Below are 22,342 nucleotides of genomic sequence, written 5' to 3' on the forward strand. Positions count from 1 at the left end.
GCCTGTCTTTTCATTTATAAACTTACTTCCCTCACAGGGTCATTGTGAGAATTTCATTTACCTTATAGGTAAGAAGTCTTAACCATTTAATACACATTCATTTATCCTACCCCACTAGACAATGGATATGTTTCAAAATTCACATTCAGAACATGATATTTAAAAGGTTGTGAATGTGGTAAACAGTGATACAAGCTTCTGACTTTTTCCTGATCATTTGAATAATGTAACATTTAGGAGTTAGTTTTTAATTTCAAAAATAAGAAACTACTATCATTTTATGACAGATGATTCCACAACAATACCTATCATAGCATATTATATTTATTACTAAAATAAAGGACATGCAACTTTCTATACATTTATTAAGTAAAACCAAGGATTCAACCAAGATGAACTGTCTATTAAAGATGCACATGGAATAATTAACTATATCTAGTTTAATAAACACAAAAATTGAAATTCTTCATCTACTCATTCAGTAAATATTTACTGTGTACCTACTGTGTGCCAAAGATACTATTCTAGACCCTGGGGATACAATAGTAAGCAAAATGAACTTGGTCCCTGCTTTCATGGAGCTTGTTTACATTCTATTGATGAGAAGCCAGATCTCAAGATAACTTGTAGGACAGAGTAAGGATTTGGATTTTTTTCTGAATGTGATAGGGGATCCTTTGGAGGATTTTACATAGAAGGATGGCAAGATTTGTTTTATAATTTTAAAGAGGTTACTCTATCTCCAGCAGGAAGAATTGACTGTAGAAAAGACAGGAGGAAAAGTAAGATTGTTGAGTCAACTGCAGTATACACTGAGAGATGCTGGTGACTCAAAGTGACATGAGTGGAAGTAAAGAAAACTTCTGGATAAATTTCACAGTCATTGAACTTTTTTAATGGTCAGGATGGCATCTGTGTGTCCATGTGTGACAGAAATAGAGGAAAAATAATAATTCCTTGAAAATGTTGTATTATGACCATGTGCAAAGACAGGAAAGATTGAGGAGATAAAGACTTTTGTGACAAAAATCAAGAAATCAATTTTAAGTTCCAGTTACTTTTAGACATTGAAGTGGCAATGTCGATGCAAGATGGAAGTTCTAGGGGAATTCAGGGCTGGAGGCATGCATTTTGGGGCCATGGCATGGAAGCAGAACTGGCAGAGGTTAACAGAGAAGAATGTGTGATTTAGACACTCCATTATAAGTATCAATACTAACTATTTTCTGAGAACAGGAAGCTTTTGGCAAAGTAGAAGGATGAGTAGTGGCTAGTGGGAAGAAAATTAAGAGGTAAAAAACATTTAAATTAGATATAGTTTATGCAGTGCTTTAATTGTAATGATTTCATCATGTAGGATTAAGGGGGGTAATAAAAAAAACCTCTAGGAATTTTCTATATATTAACCCTCAGTAAAATATTCATCGAGCATTTACTGTAACTAAGGTACTATGGAAGAGAAACATGGAGTAATTACATGTGCATTGAAGATAATAGGTAATAGCTAATTTCTAATGTAATAAAACATTGTCACCTGACTCTTCAGTCTTACAAGGTATTGACATATTATCTAGGAAAGGCAATTAATCATAATATTTGATTAAGCCATACACTGTTGTATGGAAATCTTATTTTACCAAAATATTATAAATATTAGTATATATTAGTATTATTTAAAATTATTTTTTACCTATAATCACCCTATCTCTCATATAACTACATTTCTAATTGAAGAAAGAAAAAAAATAAGCAGGATGATACAGTAACAAAAATTATTTTTAGAAAATGCATTTTTAATTATTGGGATGCTTAATTTTTGAGAATTATTGAAAATATATACAGTGAACATTTTTATTATGCAAATGAATTCAGTTTTGAAAACAATTAAATGATAATAAAACATTCTTTTTTCTTTACATCGTATTACAGTAATGAAGCTGTTACCTCTCAGTATGCATTTTAATGAGTTTTAACTAACACTTTAATGAGCTGACATTATCATAAGCCCAAAGATTAGACAAAATTGAATTTACTGGTATTGGGAAGGTTCACCAAGAGTTAATTATTTTGTTTAAAATAGAATATAATACATTTTATGATAAACCATCACCTATTATCCTACAGGAAAAATTATACTTTAACAGGTTGAATAATGCATTACTCTTAAACTGTACATACATGTATACTTTACTTCACTTTTAAAATAAAAAAAATTAGTGTAGTTTTTGTTTTTATATATTCAAGCCATATGAAATATAAAAGGCATAAGCATGTCAAAGAAAATAAATCCCAAGTTTTATTCCATTAAAAAGTATATTTTCATTTTTTCCCTAAAGAAAACTCACTGAAGAAACTTTATATGGTAATGTTTTTATTTTGGCTTTTATAGAGTATATGTTGATAGATATAAATGTCTCTCAACCAAAGCAGTTACCAATATTCCTTCCTTCAGAGCCTTCTTTACTCTAATGAGACACTTGTGACCTAAGTCTAAATCAAAAAGTCCTGTTCTTATGCATCTGTTTATCTCTTGTGCCTAGCTCATAGTATGTTTTCAGTTAATGTTAAATGAAGAGACTGTCTCAACACTGAAGTTTTTGGATTTTTATTATAAATTAGAAAAGAACTAATTTGTTGAATTATATGTTTGGATCAGGCTTGAGGTCAGGCTTACCAGTATTCTACTGATATTTTATTGACATTTATATTTCCAAGCACTGGTTTTCTATAACATTACAGTTTATGTAACTCAATGGCTCAATGACTCAATGTGTAAGAAACCACATTTTCATACTGTCTGCACAACTCTTTGTGTTGAATCCAGTTGGGACATATAGTATAATCTGAAAACACTCTTAGTCAATACACTCCTTATTTCTATATTAAATTTATACATTGTTAAATACACCTATTAGTGAGTAATTAATACATTGACAGGGTTTGAAAGTCAGGAAGTGTAGAGTAGATGTAGTGAAGGCTTCCTTTCCCATTCTTCACTTTTCAGTTTTGCTTTGTTTTTTCTTCTGCAAAGCTGTTTGTTACTATTAGTTTCTTGTGTGTCCTTCCAGAGTCTGTTTTATGTACATGCAAGCACATTCCAGCATGTTTCTTTTTGTAATTAATTGAAGCATACCACACATATTTCTAACCCAGCTCTGAAACTTGCTCCTCTAAAAAGCCTTCCTTATGAAAATAATGTTTCCCTCCTGTGTACCTTATAGAATTTTCAATGTACCTGTCCCTTGATACCTGACATATTTATCTTTCAGATTGTGTTTTTTGAGTTAGATGTAGAAAATTCCCTAAATCTCTTTGGCACCCTGAGGGGAAAATCTCTGTTTGAAATATCTTGTACTCCCAAAGTGTGTTATATAGCACCTGGAACCAGCAAAATGTACTGTACATACTTGTTGAATATAAAAAGGGAATGATTGAAAAAATAAAACTCTTCTGTTACTCCACAAGAAGTACTTACAACTAGAACTGGTTGAACAGTGAAAAACAAATATCTAAGTTATTTGATATCAGCTAAACAGAGCAAAATTAAAGATCATATTAAAATCACTTTCCAAAAATGAACTTGGAAAAACTTACCCAGCAAAACTTACACTTTTTGATTTTTGATTGGTAAGACTATGAATATTTTCTTGACCTGTTAATACTTTAAAACATAAGTAAATACTTTACAAGATAAAGTGTTAATTCTAAATATATTTGGTTTAGGATTATATTATTATATATAAATTCCAACTTCACTAATATTTATTTATAATAATTATCACTATTAGCAATTGCATAGTAATTAACTGACTCTCAATAGCTTAAAGTTTGAGATATTTTATATACAGGATAGGGGTCTTAAAGATTAATAACTATTTGACAGTCAAAAGAATTAAAAATTGGCATCCATTAAACTCATGTAAGATCAGATGCAAAAACAGAATTGCAAAGTCCTTCTTGGTTTTTGCACTACTCCTAGTTCCTAATGACAGTAACTTAATTTGTGAAGTGCTTCCTATACCTCTCATTGTGCTTTGTAAAGATGACTTCATTTATTCTTAATAACAATCCAAAGACATAGGCTTTACTATCCTCATTTTACAGATGAAGATAGTGAGACTTGAAATGACTCAGGGGCTTGTAGAAAATTATCTAAATCTAGACAATAAAAGTAGCAGACTTAGACCCAAACCCGGGACATCTTACTAAGCCCATTATCTTTACCACAATGCTATGTTGCCTCACAGTTAAATAGTAGTAACTCCATACACAGTTGTAGAATGGATGTTCCTGTCCCTGAAAGGAACTTGGCATATGGTGGGGAGGGATTAGAGTGCAAACCACAAATAGAGAACAAAGTGGGTGGAGGCTTTAAAGTGGAAACGAGCATGTTATGTTTCAGGACCCAAAGAAAGGCCTGAAAAAGTATGAGGTGAGTGTCATGATCGAGGGGACAAAGATGAGGCTATAGAATTTTTTTTTAGACACTAGACCACATAGAGTTACAGAGTGAAGAAGATGAACATTGAACCTGGATTTCCTGGAACCATCCTGGCATAATTACTAATAGTGTTTCCTTTTAATTTCAAAAGTATCTAATTTGGAAGAAAAACTATATATTTATCCAGTTCATACATATTGTTAAATATTTTTGATTTCAGAAAGAAAGAATAAATTTCTACCCTTGATACCTGGGATATTTCAAGGGAAATGAGAAGCCTTTTAGTCTGTACTTCATACCCAGCACTTTTATCCACGGAGAGTATCCTCAGTGATTGGTTATCCAAAGATATTAAAATATATTGAAGTCATCTCTCAGAAAGGCTTACTAAAGCAAAGGTCTTCCCATTAAGTAAATATAGGGATAAAATGTCAAGGGCAGCATTAAACATGTGCTTTAGACATCATTGAATCAATATATGTAATCTCTGATTTTTTGGAATCTACTAATTTATTTTGAAAACCATCCCCTTTGTCAACTTCAGATTTTTCTTTCATTGCTATGTTTTAGACAATTTGCCCTACATTCAGAACAATAAAAATTTGACTGTTCATCAAGAATACCAAAAAAGCAATTTTTTTTCTAATTTTACTATTTTCAGACAGTTTTTTAGAGAGAGTAAGGTGAAATGGCTAATCTTTGGTGCATGAAAATGTTCAAAATTAGGAATTAAGATAATGTGAATATTAATAATAGAGCATTATGAATTACCTTGAATAGGTCAAAATGAAGGAGATTTGGTAGAATTTCTGGTAAATCTTACTCAACAAGTTTTGATACCATTCCGTATAGACAAACTTAAACAATCACACGCAACTAGGTAGTTATCTCTATGTAAGGAGTTGGTTCCTCTCCAAGCGAGAAGGAAGTAGCTATGTCTGTTTATTTTTTATTTCTAAGCATTTTGAGAATGTAAGTGTAGTAATTCCTCAGGTTAGGAACAACAGGGTAGTCCAGTGAATAAAAATATAGCCAGAGACTCAGACAGCAATTTCATTTCTTTCCTCATTGCTGAATACATACTTTATGAATGACTAAGGTAGGCTCCAGTATATATATATATATATATATATATATTTTAAACCTTCATACTTAAGAGGACTTCTTTCTACTTTCACATAAGATATGAAGGTTTGATTAAAACATACATGAGTTGTTAAATATTTAAATACTTCTGGTAAAAGCACATAATTAATTATGATAAGAACTCAGTATTCTACCTTAAAATATATTCAATATTTGTTGGTTGATATCTGTTTGTTTTCATAGAGTATATGGAAAGGCTGGGGGGTGGACTTAACATCAAGAATGTAAGAAATTGTGTTTTTCATAGGTAAACAAAAATTGTCAAGCACATTGTTTTCCAATCACTGTCAATTTAAATTTGGTCTTTAGGATTTGCATTTATAAAAAGTGCTTGGATATGCTTCTTGCTTTCTCTTCTCTCACTTAGCTGTCAAAAGATGGTGATGCTTTTGAAGATTTATGGTAGATGGGTAATGAGATTGCTGAATGTTAACTACTGCATTCAGAATTCATTTGGTGGCAAAAGAAAAGAAGGTTACTAGGTCTTTGGCATAGAGAAGAAAAGTGATAGAGCTTTTTTTTTAATCAGCCAATTTAAAAATAAATATGATACATTCTGGATTAGGAAACATTTCAAGCTTCTTGTCATGTAGTAATCAAATAGAACGCTTCCTGAAGAATATAGGTTGTCAAATTACATCTATTTTAGCAAAATTCATGACAGTGTAGAGTAATGCTCATATTTTGTGATGTGGACTTATGCAAATTTTGATATTGGATGGCTAAGACTAAAAAATCTAAAGGCATATGGGATATATTTTTTTTATTTCAAAATTCAAATACAGTCTAATGCAGTTAGGCTTCCATCTATGTTCCTGTGCAACAAAGTGGAAATAAATAGTATATCTTCAAATTACTCCTTTTTAAATTTATGAGTTATGATAGGATTCATGTGCACACTCTGTATAGGACTTCCAGTAGTTATAGTTACAAAATGTGTTGTTAAAATTAAGGTGAAATGATAGAAACTGTGAAATTATCATCAAGTTGAAAGCCCATAGATGGTTATAATATATATCCCCTTTATTCAGAGTTTTGTTGAGTTTCAGGTAGAGGAGAAAAAAGATAAAGTAACAGTAGTTTCTAAGTAACTGGTATTCTTGACAAGGAAGGTTGACCTTGACCTTCTTCTTTTTCCAACCCTCGTTTCATCAGCAGGGGTGAGATTACTTTGAGACCCTGCCAATAGGTAATAAATAACACATAAATTCCAGGACACCCTTGCACTGTAGGGTGCCCTAATGTGTAATAATCCTTAGACTATTGAGTTTATAACTCATGACATCTGGCAGTTACTTGGCGTTGTAATTCATGTTGATCATGCACATCAGAATACACTATGGGAGAGAAATATCTGGAAAAAAAAAATAATACATTGATACCAGGAGAAGTTGGAATGACAGGAAATGCTGCTGAGACTGTGTACCTCTGTGAAATTCGCAACATTGGAAAGCTGTGAGAGCTAATGTCTTCAGATAAAGACTAACAAAGTGGGAGGAGAGTGGCAATCTATTGGGATCCAGAATAAAGAAGCACATTAATATTTACTTGATAGCACTATTTATTTCCTTTATTCAAATTGACAGATATAGCTACAAAGCAGTAATGAATTCTGAAGTTTGAATTTAAATATAGACTTGGGTATACTTTCAATTTAAATATACACTTAATCATATTGAATTTTAATTTTAATTTTGTATAAGTATATATAAATGGCATTTGATCCTCTCAATTTTTTGTTTTCTATAGTCTAATAGTAAAGGCTAAATGAGGAGGGGATTGGCGGGGGGGGGGGTTGGAGGAAAATGAGAAGCAGTGGGCAAAGAAGGCATTCTACAAAGTACCTGTAACAAGGCTTCCTGGTACCTGGCAGCTTAACTACTTTGGCTGAAGACTTGAGGCCCGTGGGACATGAACCAAACTAAAAAGCTAGAAGCAGACAGATGGTTATTTTTAATCATCCTCTGTAAATGTAAATCCTATAAAATGAGCATGCTTGCTCTATCTATCTATCTATCTAGTAGTAACCAAACCCAGATATAAGAGACAGTATTATATGCTTGAAAATAATCTAGTGTTTCCCCTGTTACAATCTTAAGAAACACTATATAATGGGTTTTTTTAAAAAAAAATTAAGCTAGCCTGTGTAGTTATAAATTTTACTTTTAATGTATTATATCTTCTAATGTCCAGAATCGTAGTTATTGCTTTGACCAAGACTGGAATTTGTCTGACATGGGCAGATGCTGAGAGGCAGATGCTTGGGGAACACAGAATGTTTTAGGAGCATGGAGAGGTAGGTTTTGTTCTGCAGTAGAGGGAGGCATTTCCTTGAACAAGTTTAGGTTAATATCAGCGTTTCTGGACATCATATTCCTCCTCACATATTATATTTATACACAGTCCCTATCTTCATCTTGTTCCTTTGAGCTTTCTGTGATTTTGGAGATATCAATCGCACATGAACAATTTTGTGGGCAATGGCTCTTTAAGGGAGAAAAAAGAGGAACCGATTAAACATTAATTAGCCTCAATTCACAACTTCCTTGCAAGCTAATGGATAGGGTATGCAGATCCCTGTCAAATATCAGATGCTAGGCTTTGCCAAAAATAGGACTTCCAAGTGTGGAAGGTATGCCAACTGCTGGCTATTTAACTGCAAACCAAAGGAAATGATTGCCAGAGACAGGCCTGGAGTCTGCCATGGTCAGATGTCACCAGTTTGCCATGCCACATGTGATCCAAGAGTTTATGAATGATCTCAACACTTGGTCCCCAAGGAGAACATATGCATTACAGAGGTTATGGATACAAATTACAGAGAGCACAATGTTTCCATGCAATTTCTAAGAATCCTTCAGCAAGTTTTAAACATTAATGGAAAACATTAAGGAAGACTTGGCACTCTTAGCAGGACTTCAAATTATATTGTGGGTGAGGACATAACAGGGCTAAAAAAAGGATTCAAGAATAAAGGCTTGGCTAAGTAACTCAGAGCTGGCCATTCCTCTTGTGTGAATTATGTGTTTGTGTGTTTTATTCCCTGCAGAATACCAGGCTTCACAAAATGCTATGACTTGAAAATGAACAAGTCACAGGGCATTCTTGTTTATTCAATATGCTCCAATTCATATCACTGATTTATCTGGATCATTTGCTGAGTGAATTTGCTTGTACAAAGAGTCTTAGTGGAGGTGGGGGAGTGAGAGCGTCTCATTTTGGAATTGTCAGCATGAGGCAGGGGTGCCAGAGTGTCAGCTTGCACAGCGGTAGCAGGATGTCTCCCCACTGAGTTATTTCTTTCCCATTCCCCTTCTGTGCAGAAAGAAACCACTTATAACTTATCCCCAAAATATCAGATTTTATTGTCTGTGTAGCTGGTGGCTGTTCTGTCTATTCTGACCATATTTTGTTTGATCGTACCAAATATAATAGTTTCTTGTGAATGACGATTCCATTTTAGATTTATTCTGTCTTTTAGTCATTAGAATTTCAGAAAAATATGGAATTATGCCATGTCAGTGGGCAGCTTTCAGTTGGAAAGGGAAACAATTTAAACTGGCTTAAATATGAAAGAGAACATATCTAGAAAGTCCAGAATTAGCAAACTTCAGAATTGATTTGTCCAGCCATGTCATCAAGAACCCGATTTTTCATGCTGTAGTGTGTGTGGAGCCTCAGTTTCATCCTGAGGCTGGAGCTCCCCCTGGGGTCACAGCATAGCTGCCAACAACATCCACTTAGTCCAGAAAGATACAAGGCACTTTCCTCTCATGTAGAGTGGAAGTCCTGAGCTTTATGCTGGTTGGAATTATACTGAATCATTCCCTATGGTTGTAGATGGTCATGTTGGTAGTGGTGTTGACAGGATCCGGGAAATAATCCATACCAGCCGACCATCACTTTTTTCTTTTAGTCTATCGTAATATTTGCTATGATATACTATAATTTGTGGTACCAGTTTTGTTGGTTGCACATATATTTGTTGTTTCCTTGAGTGATATCTGACCTCTCTTGAATGATTTTCTTTTATTTTACAGATATATGACCACATAGGTAGGAAAGTCAAGTACTCTATTGCTTAAATTCAACCAACTTAAATTGTTCTTTATAAATGATGTTATCAAATCAAACTATAACATTTTGGTCTATTTTAAACAATAAGGAAACATTGCCACATACATCTCAAGAAGAAGTGTGTCAATTCAATTAACCAATCAAGAATACTCGATTAACTCTTCTGATGCCCTTCAAAATGGGAGGGTTCTTTCATCCAGTTTAAGTATATAAGAAAAGGTGTTTTAGATGAGTGAGTCTGAAACTGGCACTGAAGGAGAAGTATGTATTTGAGAAAGACATAAGCAAAAATAAGGGAACAAAGGGAAAACTGGGATATATTCTCGGGCAGAAAGACCATCATATGCTGATGTGCAATGATAATTACATGTTCCTCTATATGCTCAGGGCACGGGGGTTGCAGAAATGTCTGCAATAAGAGATATTGCCAGGACCGGATTCTAAACATTGGAAATCATATTAAAAAGAGAATTTTATTTTAAAAGCCATTAAAAAGTGTTAAAAAGGAAACTGACATGATCACATTTGCATTTTAGCAAACTCATAATAGCTATAATGGAGGGTTTAAAAGAGAAATCAGAGAAAAAGGTCAAATAGTATATTCTTACAGTAATTCAAGAAAACTGTAAGTACATTCGGAAGTAGGGCAGCGGCGATAAGATAAATAGAAACAGATGACATTGCAAATCAGTGTAGCATGATGATTGTGTGTAGATTCTAGTGTCAGACACACTGGGTTCAAACCCTCTACTTATCTAACACAATAGACAAAGTTCAGTTGACCTATTCCACATCCATGATGCCATCCTCGGCATATAGTGTGTACTCATTAAATTTTACCTATGATCATAAAGCAGTTATTTTAAAATAGAGATAAAAACGTGTCTTTATTTGTGCCTGCTAACTGATCCAAGAAAAGCAAGCTTAAAAAAAATCTAATTGAAAACCAGCACATGATTTTATTATATTTTCTACATACATGGATAAAGGCTCCTCAGTGTCCTTCTAAATATCGTGGTTTACCGAAATTTTGTATTTATGAACTAAAATATTTATCATATAAGCAACTGCTTAGGACTAGAGTTCTGTTTTCTCCTGAGAAGCCAGGGTGTCACTGTGCCACAAAGCTCCATTAGTCTGAATGGACAGACTGAGACAAAACTCTCTGCAAGGGAGCCTTGTGTTCAGTGTTGTTCCATTGCCTATGGCTTTCCACTGCTGCTAGTCATGCTTTTCACTACAATTCCTTCACTACCTTTCTCATAATCAATTTAGTTTGTTGTGGATGGTTTTCATCCAATGATGTGTATGAATTTCTTTAATCAATAATATTTTTAGGTTTTTCTTTTCCAATAACTTTACTTGGAAAGGCTGCGTACTTTGTGGTTTAGAAATGTATCTTTCAGAAGTCCATTAATTATGCAGTCTTGCCTCATTGTCATTGCTAATTTGTTTTAATAAACTAAGATGGAAATGTCTGAGCACTAATTTGCCTAGACAGAGGTTAAAAGTAAAAAAGCCTGAGAACTACTGATTGAGGATGAAATAGAGAGGACTCAGGGAGGGAAAGAATGTGGGGTTGTGAGGAAGCAGAAGTCAAAGCTTCAAGCTCTAAACATCACAACTGGATGTACAGCTTTTTTTAGGGTACTATGAAAGTTACCTGTTGCTTCATAACAAATTACCACAAAATTTAGTGGTAACTTTGGTCCTCAAGGTTTGTTGGACTGAGGGCCTCAGTTTCTTGCTGGCTGTTGGCAGAAGCTCCCCTCAGACCCTTGCCAGTGGGCCTCTCCACTGGGCAACTGGCAACCTGCATGAGCAGAGGAAGTCCACAAGAAGAAAGTGTAGAGAAGTCTAAACTTCCCTTCTGAAGTTTTGATAACTGAGTCTGCTGAAATAAACCGACAGTAGACAGAATAATAGGGAAAAAAGCATGCATATTTTTTCCTTTTATTTTATTATATTATGGGGGTACAAATATTGTTAGGGTTACATATATTGCCCCTGCCATTCCTCCTCCTGCCCCCCCTTACCAAAACATCTATCATGTCCTACCCCCAAGTGGTGCACATCACATGCATATTTAAGACAAGCACATGTGCACCAGAGCCACACAAAATATGAGACTTAGAGAAGGGCCAGATGACTGAAACTTAAATACCCTTTTCATAGAAGAGTTGTAGGTGAGGCATGCAGGGAATTGTAGAGGAAGAGTAAATGATTTTCAGAGAGAAGACAAATGGCCCTGAAGAACAGACAATAGCCTGGGATAAAGTTCTTCTGGGCTCTGGGTCTGGTGTCAACTCCAGTAGGGCACCAATTTCCCTTGGTCAGTGAGAAGGAACTGGAGAAGGAGAAGGAATCTGGAGAAGGAATTCACAACAACTGAATATCTTCTGGAGGATTGGACCTTTAGGTAGACAGGGGAACTTTAGAGAAAGCTCTTCTCTGCATTTGCTGCTCCCCAGATGCTCTCAGTTTGAAGTCCAAAGTGGCATAGTTTGATGTATCTTTTTCTGAGCCCCAAGTAGAGACAGAGACAGCAAGCCAAAAACATGAAAGTCACTGTCTTTTATAACCTAATCTCAGAGGTGACATCCTATCACTTTGTAATACTGTATCATTAAAGGCAAGTCACTAGGTCCAGTTCACACTCAGGGGGAGGGACTCGCACAAGGGCATAAGTAGCAGGAGCCAGTGACCAGTAGCGATCACAGGCAAGGGCCACAAGCACTGTCGTGCCATAGCCAGTTCACAAGACAGTACTGAGCACATTGAGTGTTTAATATGAACTTGCAGAATTGAATCAATTGTCAGCAATCTCTATGTCACATGTAATCATACTGCATCAAAACCCCTAGTAAATTCAGAATGATCTGATCTTCCAGAATAACTTCTTAAACCATGGTGTATGTCAACATAAAAAAAATGTGAAAATATAAACCAGATTGTATAATGACTAGCTGAGTGAACTCTCATTTGTGTTTTCCATCTTCATATATTAAGAAATGAATACCTGGGTTCTAGCCATTTAGATATCCATTCCCCCATAGAGGTTTGAAACCTTGTTTTCTAAACTTATATCTGCAAACAAGTGCTATATCAAAGTGCATGTTTAAATCCTTTTTTTATTAAATTTATTTAGTTATTTGTTTTGAGACAGTCTTACTCTCTTGCCTGGGCTAGAGTGCATGGCGTCAGCCTAGCTCACAGCAACCTCAAACTCCTGGGCTCAAGGTATCCTCCTGCCTCAGCCTCCTGGGTAGCTAGGACTACAGGCACATGCCACCATGTCTGGCTAATTTCTTTCTATTTATAGTAGAGACGGGGTCTCACTCTTGCTCAGGCTGGTCTCAAACTCCTGAACTCAATCGATCCTCCCACCTTGGTCTCCCAAAGTGCTAGGATTACAAGCATAAGCTACTGCACCCAGCCTAAATTTAATTTGTAATTCACAGATAATTATAATATTATATATTTATGGGGTACAATGGACACCTGTTAGAGAGGCTTCTATCAAAAAGATCAAAGATAATAAATATTGGGTGGGTGTGGAGAAAAGGGAACGCTTGTGCCTTTAGTGGAAATGAAAATTAATACAGCCATTATGGAAAACAGTATATCCTTTTTCTTTAAAGTATAACTTACCGCTACTCACTCAGTTTCTGTCATTTTAACCATATTCTTTTCAGTTCTTCGGGTTTATTTTTCTTCATCATATTTAAAGACTGTTTGGGGGAATTAGGTAACACACATATGGTTGTATGTTCTTGCTTTGGCTTAGTTGTCAAGCCACATTTTAAAATATAGTTCTCAGCTCTCTTTAGTATAAGGGATTAAGGGGGAATATATATATGTACACACACACACACACACACACATAAACATAGACTCATTTTAGAATTGGAATTTGCTTTGCTTTTCTGCATTTGCAAGGCCATCTTAGTTCTCTCCCTCGAATTCATGTGAATCCTTCACGATGACTAACACTTCTTATTCCTTAGCAGCTTCGACAAAGCACAGGGCACAATCCAAGATAGAAATGAATATTTAGCACAGAAATGGGAACTGATAAATATGCTTTCATTTTACTTTGCCTACATTTACAAATGAATATACAGACCTCAGAAATATAAACTTATATTAGAACATATATATCCTCCTTTAAAATTTGAAAAGAATAAAATAACTTTACTCTTTTTCCTAAAAATAAGTTCTATGTTTGCTGTCCTAGAATCTGCTGAAAAACATCTTTTTCTCTTGAAAGTTTTATTTGAAAAAGAAAGAAGAAACATTTTGTTACCCTGAAGACTTAGGGTAAAAGAAGCGGTATAACTAAGCACAAATGGATTAACTGAGTACTATACAAACCCCAAAGAGCGTATTACAAGTTGAAGAGGATACAGTACCAATTATACCATTATCTCACCCTACTCTCTGGGTGAATAGTCTGAAAGCCTAAAATTACAGTTGATGTTAAATTTCTTGGCTTCATTTGCAAATTAGAGTCATTTTCTTTTTTTGTGTGAATGCCATAAACACATGTTTTATTGTTTAAGAGTAGCAGTCTTTATAGTTTGTTATGATATTTTTCTCCTTTTTGTCCCTCATGTCAAAGGGCCTTTAAGAAAAAAAAAAAATTGCATTGTTGCAAATTGGCATAACATTGTGTTTCTGAGTGATTTGCAATGGTCTTAAGTACCATTTGTGCTGAGTCTTTTTGGCACGTCATTTGTTAGGAGACCAGTTCTGGAGAAGGCCCTTCAACTGGCCAGATGTGCCATTTTGGAACAGATTGAGGGCCTGCCAAAACACCATTTGTTGCCAATACCGGATATTGTAGGGGTGCTCATCACCCTGTTACCATATTTTTGCACTTCTTAACATTGCATAAATAGGCAGCTGTTCTGTATTTAGAATATAAATGAGTCACCAGCTTGCTCTCCCTAGAGGTTTTACCTGCAAGAGGGAACCACAGTGTTAACTCCTTCTCATCACTTGCATGAATGTCACACTTAACTGCACACTTCCTTCAGCTCACTCAGAAGCAAATCCTTATGCATATAAATCACACCTTTCTTGCCAGTTAGACAAGGGGACCAAAAATGTGCAGTTCATAGTGCTAAAATGGAACACATTTCCTTAGCAGTGAAAGCACTAAATTAATCAGCTTATAAGCTGAGAGTGAACAATTAATTTGTGCTGAATTCTTTCCTACCACTCTTCAATAAGAGTTGAGGTTCTCTAATCTCATAAAGGGCCATGACTTCATTAAGATGGAAAACTGTGTTAAAGGATGTGTTGCAAGAGACAAGAAAAAGAAAAAAAAAAGCCCTAAAATTCACTCAGTTGCTTCCCTGGAGCTATTTGGAAGACAGGGATTTTTATTTATTTGGAGAATGACAATTAACCTAGAGACTTGGCACAACAAAGAAGCAGAGTGCTGAAGTGGGTCTCATTACAGGACACGGAAAGGCAGTTGGTTTGACCTAATCTCCATTTGCAGCATGTGATTTACATAACAGGCTAGCACAAGCTGCCTAATGTTGATTTCAAACAGCTTGATGTGTGTGTGCGTGCATGCATGCATGTGTGTGTGTAGGTTTGTTTTACTCCTGAGAACTTTGGAACTAAACTTGTCTGGGTTGGAATGTCAAAGAGTAAGAAAAGTGAAGGTAACTAGGAAAAGCAGAGGCAGCTGTGGTATATGGTACATTTGCTGGTCTCAACATTTTGTGAATGTTGCCATAGTCCTTATTTACCAAATAAAACCCAGCATTCTATAATCTGATAGGGCTGTGCCACTTCTCCAGGCTTTTGATTTTGCCAGCAGCAGAGAAACACAGGCAGATAGATAGGTGACATTTGGAGAGCCAGGCATGCCAGATTTTTGGTAGTTACTACGGAGGTCCAACCTGCTGTTCTCCTTAATGAAAGGAGGGGAAATTCAGACTGGCAAAACTGCTACTAGGGATATCTCTGCCCTGAATGTCACGCTGCCCAGATGTCACTCGGCAGGTGGAGATGCAAAGGGAGTGAAAATGAAGCCCTGTGTATGTGGGTGCTAGTGCGTTGCGAGGGTGAACAATGAGTCTGTCTTCTGAAGTGTAATGAAAACAGTGTGGATCGTGTCCATGTTCATATCATGAGAAAGGACTTTATCAAAGAGTTCTCATCCCACTTCCCCTCACAGACTGACAGCATGCAAGTTCACAAACCAAGTGCATGTGTGCATATGATTTTCTTTGTAGAAAATATAATCATACTACATAAAGAGTTCTGTGCTTTTTAAATTAAATCTCAGAACTATATGATGACTATTTCTCTTCTTCTTTTCCTTAGCCTTATCTCATTTTTTAAATCAGATTTTTGAGCAAAGGTACATGTTCATTTAGTCAGCCATTCCCATCCCCCTGTTGGTGAGCATTTAGGTTAACCCTAGAATATTTTAAGATGGATGTGGCTATGTTCTCAGTAAATATCCGGGCAATTTTCACTAGAACAAAGTAAGCAGGACTTGAAGTTAACTTTAGTAACAAAAAGCTAAAGTTGCCATCATTGAATTTACTTTCGCTGTAATTATTTTTCCTCAGTGTTACGAGATGACTTCCGGCAAAACCCCACAGATGTTGTAGTGGCAGCTGGAGAGCCTGCAATCCTGGAGTGCCAACCTCCCCGGGGACACCCAGAACCTACCATCTACTGGAAAAAAGACAAAGTTCGAATTGATGACAAGGAAGAAAGAATAAGTGTGAGTTAAATTAAAATGATAGCCTAGAGAAATTGAAGATTTAAGTCTTAAAACATATGTATTTTATTCTTTAATTTATTGTTAATAAATTGTATCTGAATGCTATTACAATGTACACCGTAATGAAAACACTTAAAAACAAAAACTTTGGGGTGAAGCTATAAACAGTCAAAAATTATATACGAATGTATGTGATATGTTAAGAATTGCACCAATCTGAATATGGAAATGATATCTTTACGATACAATATTAATGTCTTAGGTCTTTTTTAAGATCTCCAAAATCTTCTATTGATCATGAAGTACATCAGTGTTAAAGTGTAAATGATATCTGTACTACATATTAACTACATCTAATTTTGTACTATTTTTAAAATTATCAGAGGAAATAATTTAAAGTGATGAACATCTTAAACACCTTTTCCAGTTTTCTAATTAGATAATATTTATAACAGAAAATTTTATACATGAATTAATTTAATAGCAAATTTAATATACGAAATAAAATCAAAATAAAAATGACTGATTTTGCATGTTAATCATGTAGAAAAATACTCTGTTTTCAAAGGAAATTGGTGATCATGTTCATTAGTTGATTAAGATTTGAAAAGAAACATCCAGAAACAGGCGAATGACATCAGTTTATTTTTTCAGAGGATCCACACATTAGTATGTGAAGTTTCTTAGGGAGAATCAGTCCACTGAAATAATATACATAATACCTCCACCTTCTGATGTTTAGTAGTATAATTTTTATATGCAGTATAACAGAATGAATGTATTTTATTGAAGAAAATGTCCCATTTGAATAAATGTGTCATTTCAATCAAAAGTTTATATAATCTTGGTATCTATTATCTTCAAAATATCTATATTATAAATGAAGAATTTTCTTGTGTGCATATTATGATTACAACATAAAACAGAACAAGATAGGCGATGTAAGATATGACAACATATATTTATACGTTTCTAGTGTAGGGGCAAAGATAATTTTTCCTTTTATCCTCTGAAAGTTCAAGTCTTTAAGTCTGCTAAAATAAACTCACAATAGATTAATGGAAGAAAAGCATGCACATTTATTAATGTGCAAGTGCATGGGAGTTACACAAAGTAAGAATCTCAAAGAAGGGTCAGATGGTTGAAGCTTAATTACCTACCCTCTTCATAGGGAGAGGGAAATGGGGGATGTTGGCAATTTTGGAAGAATAGTGAATAATTTTCAAGGGAGATGAATGGGCCCAAGAGCAGACAATAGCCAGGAACAAAGTTCCTCTGGGCTCCAGGAGAGGGTGGTGACAAGTTGTGGGAAGGTGAGGGGCAGAACAACACTGTGAACAAAGGTGGTCTTTTATGCAAATAAAGTCTCTAAGATAACAGCTCTTAGAAGAATAGATGAAAAGTCTGTCCAGCAGGCATGGTAGTGATTTTTAGTTTCTTCTTTTGTGATTCATCTTTCCTGGCTAATGAGATTTCAGACAGGGGATTTAAGGCAATTATTTTTCATTTGGAAAGATTTCCCTCAGTCAGATAAGGAAACTTCAGAGAAAGTCCCTCTCTTTGCTTTGGGAGGGAGAAACAAAGGAATGTCAGAGAGACATTGATTTTGAGGCAGCTTCTAAGGCCATCACAATTTTCATTAATTCAAAGTGCTCAGAATGCCAAAGCACCATAGTTTTGGGTATCGTTTCTCTGAGCCCCAACACCCCCTTGACTGTTAACATAGTGATATCTACATTGCCAAAGAGAGTTTGGTTCCCAATGGTCTGTGCTTGAACACCAAATGTATGAAAATGTGCTTCTGGTGATGGAGTAAGCTCTATGTTCAAGGGTTTCTAGTTCATGTTTATAGCATTTAGTTTTTGATTTGCAACAAGCCACCCCCAAATATGACTCATAATAAACATTTTATTTAGACCCTGATTCTGTGGGAAAGTTGATAGTTGTGCTCTGAGCCAGCTTGGTTGATCTTTGCTAGACTTTTTTTAGCCTTCTGTAGCCTGTTTAGAGGTATACAGGCAGCTAAAAATCTAGGATGAACATATCCACATGTCTAGCAATTGGCTGGTGCTCTGCTGAGCATCTTAGTTTTCCTCCTCGTGGCCTTTTCTTTTCTAGAAGGCTAGCTCAGCTGATTCCCATGATGGCCTCAGGGTTCCAACTGGAGAAAGAAAAGACAAGACTCGAAGCACAGAACATTTATTCTAGGGAAATAGTTGCTTTAGTTTCATTCCTTAAGTCAAATTGCCACCCTCAGCTTTGAAAAGAGGAGAAATGGCCTCCATGGCCATTTTTATAACCTGTCATTACCGCCTGTTGGATATAATTGAGAACAGGTTTATGTTCTTCTCCTCCAATGTAAAAAAAAAAAGTTGAAAGTCCCTTTCTATCACATGACAAGAATTAAAGTTTGAAACATCTCTGATGGGAACCAACATACATGATTTGTGTTTGCCTATGAAATGAAAATATATGGAGGAAACCAGCATGTTCTTATCTGGTATCTCTTTGGGAACACTAATTCATTGTAAAGTTAAGATTATTTGAATTTAAATGAATAAAATTTAAAGACCAGGAAAAGAAACTATGAGTCACGGCACTTACTAAAAACCTAATATTTAATAATTGAATAATTTCCTTTAATAATAATAATTTAGTTATTTCCTTTAATAATTTCCTCTTTGGCAAATAGAAAGTTTAATATTATTGCATTTGTCTATTCAGGCAATAAATAATTGTAAGAAATCTTTAAGGAGAACTAGATGCCAATAATTTGTACCAACTCATACTCATCATTTTATAAATCTTTTTGTCCAACCTGCCCTCCTCAACAAAATTTGTCTTTTAATTATTATTAACATGAGACAAAGATGATTAATATTAACCACTGAAATATAAGCTCTAGGAAGGCAAAGAGTTTTACTATGTTGTTTACTACTGTATTCTAGGTACCCAGAACACTGCCCACACCTTATAGATAATCAAAAAATTACTTCTTGAATCCTTCAGAGTAAGCTATATTTTATTATTCAAAGCAGATTTCTATTTTTTCTTCCTGATGACAAATGACAATAATAATTCATTCAATAGAATCTCAGTGTGAGGACTAACCACTGGGATTCAATGAAGGGAAATCACAAGACTCAAAATAGGACCAGGCAAAAGAGAAAAAGGCTGCCTTGAACTAGTATTTTGTAAGAAATGAATGTGGAGATGTATAGTGAGGGTGAATTCAAGAAAAAAAAAAAAAGCACACAGGGAGATACCAAAATAATGGGAGAGATTTGTGTGATAGATACTGAGCTATTTTCTTTTGGAAAGAAAATGTGCTTAATAATTCAGAATTATTTATCAATGACCTTTCCTTTCCTGTTTATTTTTTTTTTTTACTTTCCCTTTTATTTTTGTTTCATTTTAACAGATCCGTGGTGGAAAACTGATGATCTCCAATACTAGAAAAAGTGATGCAGGGATGTATACCTGTGTTGGCACTAACATGGTGGGAGAAAGAGACAGTGATCCAGCCGAGCTGACTGTCTTTGGTAAAACTCTCTTTTAAATTACACATTGTTATTTATAACCATTTTTCCTTTGCTTTTAAATATTGTTATTAACACTGAAAGCCAGGCCTTACATGGACAATTACTCATGACTTGTGATAAGCAGTGATAGATTAGAATTGTCTTGTTTTCTGTCTTTCTGATAAAATCTTTGATGTGAAGAAAAACATTTTTGAAACATTAGATTACCTACTTTATTCATGTATTTATAGGATTTGCCTTTCATCAAAATGTAAAAAACAGCTCTTTCTCAAAGTCCATGTGAAATATTACATCTGTCTAAAGTTACTCACTTATTCCACTATGATGCATTTATCCGGGATCTGTTATGTGCAAAACAGGATAAGGTTTTATAGAAATAGAGAGTGTAGTGAAAAAAATTTGTTTTCCAATTTTAAAATTTCAAAGTGAGGTATTTATAGTTTTAGCACATGATAGAAAGACTATCTATGCACACATGTAAAAGTATAAAGACTAAAAAAAGACCCATAAACTATTTTGTTATAATATTCACCTTATTTCAACTTTAAGAACTAAAGGACTCTTTAGCTGGAGCAATTCAATTACAAGGTAAAAAACTATATCACAGAAATTGTGTAGAATGCATTAAGAAGGAGAAAATTGGGGACAGCAAAGATGGCTAAATAAATAAAAGTGAGGAAATTACTGCGCAACTGAAGAAGATTGAAAGAGAAATAAAATGACAGAAAATTGGGGAAAATGAATCTTAAAGATGCTGAAGATGTAATATTCCTTTAGTATACCTTGAAGTCCCACTGAAGTTTCTGTATGGAAACACACACACATGTCTATGTATGTATATGTATGTACATATACATATGTCTTAAAAGATTTTACTAATGCAGATATTATGTGGTTTTTAAAGGTATATGAGCTCATTGTGATTTTAAATTATTTTTCTGTGCCAATAAAAACAATTCTCTACTTGTATGCATAATAAGATCCCTATTTCTGGTCTTGGGACACAAGTGCAGCACCAAAGTCCTGCATAGGTCCCTAAAGAAAATTCTTTTACAGTTTGGGAGCTGCCATCCCATTGTGTAAGGAGAATGCCAGGATGGAAAGATTCGTATTATGATTTCCATTACATTTTGAGAGTAAGGTTGTGCTTTATGAATATGTACCAGAGTGTGAGCCACTCTTTTCAATCACTCTGAGTACCGAATAATCTCTGGTAATACTCCCTGTGGATAATAAGCACTTGAAGTCCCAAATGACAAAGCCAGGAGAAATCCCATAATTCATTAAAGGAATTGAATAGTAAAAATGAAAGTGTTCAAAGTATACATGTATATTTCTATCCTGCAGAGCTCAGACAAGTGTCAGTTTGCCCCTAAATTTCAAGCAGTCATCTAAAAGAGTCTCAACATGTGCTCCACTCTGTAATGAATAAAATACAGTTTTGCCTAGTAAGATATGAAATTAGTGGTCACTAAACATTAGTATTGAAAGCCCACAAGTACAGCTCTTCTATTTAAAGAAGCACTCATTGCTATTTTTCTGTAACTACCAAAAGCTTTGGAATAGAAAAATGTGGCATTACTGCAGTATAGACTGCCTTCAGAAGGAAATTGAAAGGGTTTAAAGTCATTATCCAAGCAATTAGACTTACCAATAATGAGGCCGTGTTATGAAATATTTACCCTACTTTCCCTAAAGACATGATGAAATCTACTGGGGATCCCTAAACATGTCAAGAGTTGTGGGAGAACGTCTAAATTATTTTGAAAATACCTATCAACCAAAGAGATTAAATTTGTCTAGAGGCAGTTCCTTTGGAAGAATTGATTTAGGAAGCTGAGAAAGGTTTATCTGATGGTGTAAACTAGTCAGAACTGACCCAAGGGCTTATAAGTACAACATTAAGTTGAGGGAAAAACTAAAATTCCATTATTGATAAGAAAACAACATCCAAACCCAGAAGAAAAACCACAAGTGATGGCCCAAATCAAGGATGTGATAAGTATTGCCCGAGAGATCCTTTGTATACCTTGATTTTCCATTCTTAGAGAACATAAAATAAAGTGTGACATTTATAGTGAGGCCTTCTTTATTTTATTTTTTGTGCTGTTACATCCAGTACATGTTTTCCAATAAACTTCTTTATATTTCATCATTGTTAGATATTATCATTTCTGAGCTAATGTTTATAAAAGTAGAACTGATTTCATTTCTACCTCTCTCCATTTTATTTCCATGGAATAGCAATTCTACTTTAATAAATCTGGCTACAATAACCATTTTGTAGCTAAAGAAGGTTTTTAATGTGCCTTGCAACTCAATCTTTACTTAAGATATCTTATACAGAAAAAGTAATTGATGATATTTAATTGTTCAAAAATA

At 34.7% G+C, this 22,342-nt stretch overlaps 1 protein-coding gene across 15 annotated transcripts in view; it reads left to right on the plus strand.

Moving 5' to 3' along the window:
• Positions 1 to 22,342, plus strand: part of ROBO2 (roundabout guidance receptor 2) — a 1,246,890-nt gene that overhangs the window by 1,045,049 nt on the left and 179,499 nt on the right. For all 15 annotated transcript variants that reach the window (XM_076000825.1, XM_076000828.1, XM_076000830.1 and 12 more), the window contains exons 3-4: positions 16,261 to 16,418; positions 19,840 to 19,960. In XM_076000825.1, the coding sequence (XP_075856940.1) occupies positions 16,261 to 16,418; positions 19,840 to 19,960 (279 nt within the window). The remainder of the gene's footprint in view (positions 1 to 16,260; positions 16,419 to 19,839; positions 19,961 to 22,342) is intronic.

This window comes from Microcebus murinus, chromosome 1 (genome assembly GCF_040939455.1).
Source record: "Microcebus murinus isolate Inina chromosome 1, M.murinus_Inina_mat1.0, whole genome shotgun sequence".
NCBI classification, from domain to species: domain Eukaryota; kingdom Metazoa; phylum Chordata; class Mammalia; order Primates; family Cheirogaleidae; genus Microcebus; species Microcebus murinus.